Source organism: Impatiens glandulifera, chromosome 4 (genome assembly GCF_907164915.1).
Source record: "Impatiens glandulifera chromosome 4, dImpGla2.1, whole genome shotgun sequence".
In the NCBI taxonomy this organism is placed as follows: Eukaryota; Viridiplantae; Streptophyta; class Magnoliopsida; order Ericales; family Balsaminaceae; genus Impatiens; species Impatiens glandulifera.
In genome coordinates, this window is record NC_061865.1 from 49,618,653 (window position 1) to 49,626,615 (window position 7,963).

Below are 7,963 nucleotides of genomic sequence, written 5' to 3' on the forward strand. Positions count from 1 at the left end.
TACTGGCCTATTTTCATTGCAGAATATAAGGATGGGTGAGTTTTCCCTTCTTTTTATTTTTGTTGAGAAATGAATTTTGATAATAAACAATAGAATTTATATTAATATAATTTTCACAATTTGATTTCTTGTAATAGAAACAAGTTGATGTTTTTTATTATTTATTAGCTTTGGTCTGTTTTCTGGTATGATGTTCTTAGATTAGATTTCTTAGGTTGGTCTGTTTGTTGGAAATAATGTTTTATAATTATTTAAACTTTTTTCTTTTTTGAGAAATGAGCTAAAAAAAATACCTTATGATCTGTTTCTCTTACTTATTTTCTTAGAATACCAATCATATGCCATATCCAAAGATTTGATCTGGTATGCCATCCAATTTAAATTTATTGGCAATAAGTTTCTGACCCTTATTTTAACTTATTGGATTCTGGGTGTAAATTGAACGTCTAATACTCTTCTTCTTTTATTTTATTTTTTTATAAAAATTAATTCTTATTAAATCAAATTAAAATTATATATAAAACATTAATTTACCAATTATAAAAAATAATAGGTAAAAAATATCTTGGTATCAAATACAATTTATCTTAAATACTACAAAATTACAAATATTAAAATTCTAAAAAATTATCAAACAATCATGCAATACATTAAGTTGACCTCTAAAAAACAAACTCATTTAAGTTCCATAACGAGGGATAAAGAAAAACACGCCTATCAAACCATTAAAGTCGATGTAGGAAGAATGTCTATGCAAAATATATAGTTAAAATAGTGAGAAACTTATAAAAAATTACGAGAGAATACCTATAATAAGGCATTCAAATGAAAGATGAATTCTAAAAACTGTGTTTTATTTTCTGAACGCTAGGTCTCCCTTCCTTCGAAGTGTGACTAATACTCGCGAGTTAAGCATATAACCCGCCAATACACTTAACCAATATATTATTAACACCCTTCCTCGAGTTGAAAATGGAAGAGAATGAAGACTGAATATTAAAAACGTTGAGAAGGATGAGATTTGGTAAAAATGTCGGTAATCTGAGCTTGCAAAGAAACATGAATCAATTGTATGGTATCATTAATGAAATGTTGTCGTGTCAAATGACAGTCAATTTTAATGTGTTTGATAAGTTCGTAAAATATATTATTATGAGAATCTGTATTGCACTATTATTATTATCACAAAAGAGAGGAATATAAAAGGATAAAGGAAAACCCATATTTTGAAGTAACCATTATAGTTAGAGAAGCTCAAAGAGTATCTGTAAAAGTACGATATTCAGATTATGTACTAGAGCGAGAAACAACTGTTTGTTTCTTAATTCTCCATTAAATGAGAGATTTTCCAAGAAAGAAACAATAACCAGTAATGGAACGACGACCAGTTGGATCCCCTACACAATCAACATTAGAGTATGATTATAACTCTAGATGAAAAGAGTGAGCAAAATGTACTCAATTAAATAAAGTTTCTCTAATATAACGTAATATGCGAAAAACGACAAAGTAATGAGTAGTACGAGGATATGACATAAATTGACTTACAATGTGGACAACATATGCAATATCTAGTCGACTGACACTAAGTTTATAAGACTATCAATTAGTTGTCGATAAAGTATTTCATCACTTAGTGGAGTACCATCAGTAGCAAATAAGTGCTCCGTGGAGTCAAAGAGTGTGTTATCAATTTTTGTGTCAGTAATATCGGCTCGAGATATGAGATCAGTTGCATACCTATTTTTGATAAATAATAACCAGATTAATCGGAAAATACTTCAAGCCCCAAGAAATAACTTAATTTTGTTTGTTTTAGGATCTTGCACAACACAACTATTACTCGAAAAAGTTAAGTTAAAACTGAGAACACATAGTTGTCCAACAGAAATAAAATTTAACGAAAATTTCTGAACAGAAAATATTTCAGTTAAGGAAAATATAGAATTTTGAGCGGTACCAATAGTTTGAACATTCAAAATAATATTCTCAGCAGTATGAACATCATGCGAAATAATAGGTTTTCTAGTGGATGTGAGAAAAGATGATTCATAAGTCATATGATTACAACATCTTGAATAAAAAACCATTAGGTTCAAGTACCTGGTGTGTTAGTTAAGTTTGGAGAAGATAAGATTGGAGAAAATGTAGTACAATGATCCGGTTGAAGTTTTTTTACAAGTGATTGAAGGTCTTTAAAGCGAATTTGGGGAAAGTGTTCTCTAATGAAGTACCTATGGCGACAACAACGGTAGAGAATGCAAATTTGGAAGACTTAACCATTCAAGTTGAATCAATGTAAACATCAATATTTAAAAATAAATACACAAACCCTAAATGACCATAAAACCTAGAGGCTAAGTTTTGATATCATGTTAGAAGAGAGAGAAGGAGAATAGTATTGTGTATACATTTAAGATGATAGATATACACCTCACCAATGTATATCAGTGGTAAGAGTTGACTTAAAAGACCAAAAGGTCACGGATTCAATTTCATCTGAACGTGCTTTGAGTTTAAGCGGATGATCATGATTGTGGGGTGTCATGATAGTTCTCTTTTAATTTCTCCTAAAAAATATGATAGCTATATTTATACATGAGTTACATTAGTAAATATATTAAGCATAGAATAATATATAATATAATAATACAATATTAACACTTTGTATTTGAAAAATAAAAAAAACTTCAGATTTGACGAAATAATCTACTTTGGTGTAAAAAGGAGACGATAAAGACTCATGATCATTAACACTATTTTAAGATATGAAAATAACACGACCTACAAAAAATTAAAATTACTATCCAGATATAATCCGAGATGACAAATTCGATCTGTCTGAATAGAATGTCGCGTCGAACAAAACACAACACAAACTCAAATCTGAGTGATAAAAAAAGAAACAAAAACACATTCCAATGTTAGAAAAATCATTAAGAGGCCAAGAAAAATATTACTTTTCAACTACTCTAAAACTTTTTTATATAGGAAAAAAAAAAGATATTATAGTGAATTCGTTTAATTAATTCAAATAAGAAGTTATATATCAAAAATTGTAAAATAACGTCAACAAAATCAAAACAACTAAATAAAAATATATATATTAAATAATATGACATATTTGTAATAATTAAAATTCTAATAAATAAATCGAACAATCTTATAATTTTTTCAAGGTGACTCTAAAGACCCGTAACGATGAGTGATGAAATAAAGTAAGTCGAATTAATTAATTAAACAATGTCGCAATAATATCTACTAAATATTTTGAGCGCCGGTGAAAATTATCTTTGACCAAGAATTGGTAAACAATGTCGGAAAAAGTTATACCAAGTGATAGATAACTTACCATCTACATATATGGTCAAAAAAGTGAAAAATCCATAAAAACAATTGGAGGATACCTATAAGAAGACCTTCAACTGAAAGATATGTTTCAATCACTTTTTATTGGAAAACTAAAAATAACTTAAAATCCGGTAAGTTCATCTCTTTTACTATTAAAAAAGGTACAAACATAAATTCGAAAAATGATCATCAAGACAATCAGAGAGTATGAGCAACGAAAGACCCATCAACCGTTGAGAATATTATTTGGATTATAAAAATTAGGAATGAAAAATCTGATTCGACTAAACAAAATGTCAAATCGAATAAAACACATCACCAACTCAGATATGAGTGATAAAAAAATGTATTTTCAACCTCTATGATATAGTGAATATTATTTACACTTACTTATATTAATAATTTCACCATACATATAAATACAATATCAAAAATACATTTTAGTACAATACTTATATAATACATTAATTACAATCATGTCTACATTACTACATAATCATAGAGAATACATATCACTAATTAAACCCAAATTAAAATAAAAAATTGTAATAAAAATACATTTCATATTGCTTAATCAAGTAGAGAATTAATTGAATCATTTAATCATCAATTAATTCATTCATAACACCTTCTAATTGTGGCTTAATAAATAATGTTTATACTGCATGCATGCTTGTTTACGGCGTCGTCATACTTATTATGGGTTCCATTGAAGGTTTAGTGTTGATCGAGCTGGATAATCTATATTTATATCGGCACGCCCAAAGAAGATAATGGAAGAAATTCAACACACTTAATATGCACATCAACCAATAAAACCTCTCAAGATGATAATGATTCAAATCACTTCCTTCAAGCCAAGAAGTTACTCCATTGACTGCCGAAACAAGGGCCGAGCTCAAATAGTAACCCATAGCCAATGATGCCCATGATAGAGACGTGGCTAAAGATCTCATGCTAAAAGGAGCCTCGGTGAAGAAAAACTCCATCATTCCAGCCAAGCTAAATAGATCAGCCGATCCAAGGAACAAGTATTGAAGTGAAATCCAAAGGAATGTTATTGGAAGAGGAGTTTTAGTGTCGGATGTTTCCGCCACCCTTTTTCTCTTCATCTCCACTCGAGCCGCGATAGCCATGGCCATGATGGAAAGGAATAAACCGGTTCCAATTCTTTGTAAATGAGTAATGCCCGTTTCGGTTTTGGTAAGTTTTCTCGAAAGAGGAACTATCACGTGGTTGTAGATGGGAGCGAGGGCCATGATGAAGATCACGGGGAATATGGGGAGAGAAGCCGGTGGGACTTTGAAGGAACCAATCATTGTGTTCATGGTGCTTGCTTGTTGGATTGAGAAGGTGGAGAGTTGAGCTAGACAACAATTGAGCATGATGGTTGACATGAAAATGGGGAGGATTTTGAGAACTATGCTTACTTCCTCGACTTCTTTTAGTGTGCAAGAGATCAAAGAATGTTGGTGTTGGTTTTCCATAGCTCTTGTAAGGATTTTTAGATGTCGTGATGAAGTCTCGTCGTTGTTGGTTTCGGTCTCGAGGGATGGACTCGTAAATGACATGTTCACAACTGCCTTGCTCGCTTTTCTTGATCTACAAGAGTTGTAAATCGCAGCAAACAAAACCTGTCGGAGTAAATGAAAATGAGACGAAAATATATTGAGTTTCACTTAATAAACTCTATCATTCATAGTATGCTACAAATGATATACATAGAAAGAAAGATAAATAAAATATAAAATTTCAACTATTACGGAATTTATAAAATCATTTAATTATTTATCTTTCCGGGTCAAATTGTTTTTATTCCTAAATTTATGCTATTAGTCTTTTATTGTTAAAATTATTATGTAAATTGTTATATGGAAGAATATAAAAGGCAGTTCCAATACCCATCTCTTAATTAATTTAATATTAACACTAATATAAATGTTTTATTTATTGGAAAAACGTTTTGAGTTGAAACGGAATCATAATGGCGAGATGTCATGTTAGTTCTCTGTAATTTAAAAAAAAAAAAATTACTAATAAAATTTGTTTTTGTCAATACCAACCGAAAATATTGAACATAAAACTAGCAGAAGTTAGTTGACATTCATAAACACAGATTTTTTGCGGTTGTTATTTCACATTCAATACCAACCACTTTTTCCTTGGTTGAAAATTTTCGTTTGTATTAACTCTTTTTTTTACAAGTGAATTTTTAAATCATAAGACAATAAGTGTACAAGTGTTTCCTCTCTTATATATGTTGGCAATTAATAAGTTATTTTGTTATCATTCTATAAACTTTTTCTAAACCAAAAATATATATACCTTAACGATGGTTGTGATAGGGCTTCCGGATGGTTTTTTAATCTTATACAACGGCGAGCCAAGAAGAAAAACCGGAATGGAGATAAGTATCGATGCAGTGGCTATGCCGAAGCCCCATTGCCAACCTTTATTGTCTTCAATCCATACAACGAAAGTGACCGCGATGAGAGCCCCACATGCAAGGGAGAATATGTAGTAGTTGAAAAAAGTTGAACGTTGTTTTCTCCCTTTGGTAGTGTTCTCATCAAATTGTTCGGCTCCATGAGGTGGAAGCGAACCTTTTATGCCGCCAACTCCGAGGGCCACTAGATATAAGCCTCCGAAAAGCAGAGTATGTTTTTCCAAACCGGATGATGGTCGGAGAGATGGCGCATGAGCTTGAACCGTGAGTATTAGCAGACCCTGAAAATCAGGTTTTTGTTAGTCAATTTTGGTTAGAACTTTCTGTCTCAAAAAGTTATTTAAATAATTAATTGATTATTGAAATAACTTACTATACTTATAACCAAAATATTACAATACCTTATATTATATCTGTTGTAAATAATTTATTTTTTATTAAATAATAATATCATTTACGTTTTTTCATCAATAATTCAACTTTTCATCCCAATAGTTGAATAATATCGTGTGAATAGTTTTTAATAATTTTTATTATTTAAATTGTATATATTTACTATTTTATTTTAAGAGGTATATATAACTTTTTCATAAAGATAATTATATATTAACAATATTAATTAAAAAGATGATTATTTATCGAATATTATGTTCTTATGCACTATTTCGCTAAAAATAATATTAGAGAATATTTAACAATTAAAGTATGTTGTTAATGATCATTTACAGTGTCGTTAATATGAAAATATGATAATAGCAGATATTATGGATCGTGAAACTCGTTGATTCATTTGGTGAATTGTTGCTCTTCTCGAGAACATTTGGACCAATTAACTTGTATTTCATTTTGTTATATTATTTATAATTTTGGTTATTTTAATGAACACTATAAGTTATTTGAGCACCTCATTAAATTGCTTAATTTATTTATAAGTTGAATGTATTGTCAAATAATAAATGAATTGAATTACCATTTTTTCTTATGTTTTTTTTAAGACAAAATAGTATGACATGAGAAATTAACCACAAGTTATTATGTTTAAGGATGAATTATTTACTTACGAGAAATTCAATTACAGCGCTTGCGAGGTAGATGTAATAGCTAGTGAAGAAAGCGTCACATAAAAAACCGCCAAGTAGAGCTAAAATGAAGGCGGTGCCCATGAAGTTGGTGACTGTATTGGCAGCGCCCGATGGAGAAAATCCCATAAATCTGGTCAAATATAGAACAAGATTGCTCGCATTTGCTAAGTAAGCCAAGTTCTCGAGCACCTCCACAACTAGATCATCATCATCATCATGAAATTAATACAAATCAACCATAACATAAATAGCTAGCCCAACTGATTATATAAGAGCTTGTTATATTTGATGTAGGATTATTTGAAAAAAAATAAAACTTTTGTTATATAGTACTACTAACCTAGGACAAATGAGGCAGCTAAGATGCCACCATGCCGGTCTGGCACAGCCGGTTCATTCTTCCAATTTACGTATCTCAATATCTCTGATGATGTATCTACAGCCTGCCAGCCATTCAAAATAGTTAGCACAAATCAATTAATAGAAAATATTGAAAAAAAGAGAGCCATGATATATAACCATTTAATTTATTTTTTTGCAGTTGGATTGATAATTTTGTGGGATTGTGTTATTGTATATATAGTGGAGTAATGGACATTAGAATTTAGACATGAATAGAAATGTCTAGAGTCTCCTGATAAGGACGGGATATATCCCATCGATATTTTAGCACCAATTGATATTCCGAATTTTAGGATTTTTTAGAGTTTTTTTTTTCTAAAAAATTGTTTATTAATAATATTTTAATTGATAAATTAAATGATTTGACAATTAAAAGTATAGTAGTGCGATAGAGAAAAAATTTCAAAAAAAATCATAAAAATCGAAAAAAAAAAAAAAACAGAAAAAACCGTAAAAAAAAAAAACAGAAAAAACCGTAAAAAAATCTATCATCAAACAAGCTTTAAAGTATGTTCTTAATGTGGTGAAAGCAACGTGAGAGATTGGCGTGATCTCTACGCCATTTTATTTTATAAGAAAAATTCATTCATTTATTATTATTTTTTTCCTTATGATTTAATTTTGAAATACTTTAGGGAACACAACCTGATAGTAGCCTACAACTAAGACCAAGACTGGTCCC

At 29.9% G+C, this 7,963-nt stretch overlaps 1 protein-coding gene across 1 annotated transcript; it reads right to left on the bottom strand.

Moving 5' to 3' along the window:
* Positions 1 to 3,794: 3,794 nt before the first annotated feature.
* Positions 3,795 to 7,420, bottom strand: LOC124934454 (protein NRT1/ PTR FAMILY 4.7-like). The gene is made up of 5 exons (XM_047474992.1): positions 7,399 to 7,420; positions 7,220 to 7,322; positions 6,859 to 7,076; positions 5,677 to 6,078; positions 3,795 to 4,985 (listed from the first exon to the last, which is right to left on the bottom strand). Exons 1-5 carry the CDS (start codon positions 7,399 to 7,401, stop codon positions 4,029 to 4,031), a joined length of 1,683 nt encoding a protein of 560 aa, XP_047330948.1. The 5' UTR covers positions 7,402 to 7,420; the 3' UTR covers positions 3,795 to 4,028.
* Positions 7,421 to 7,963: the final 543 nt, after the last annotated feature.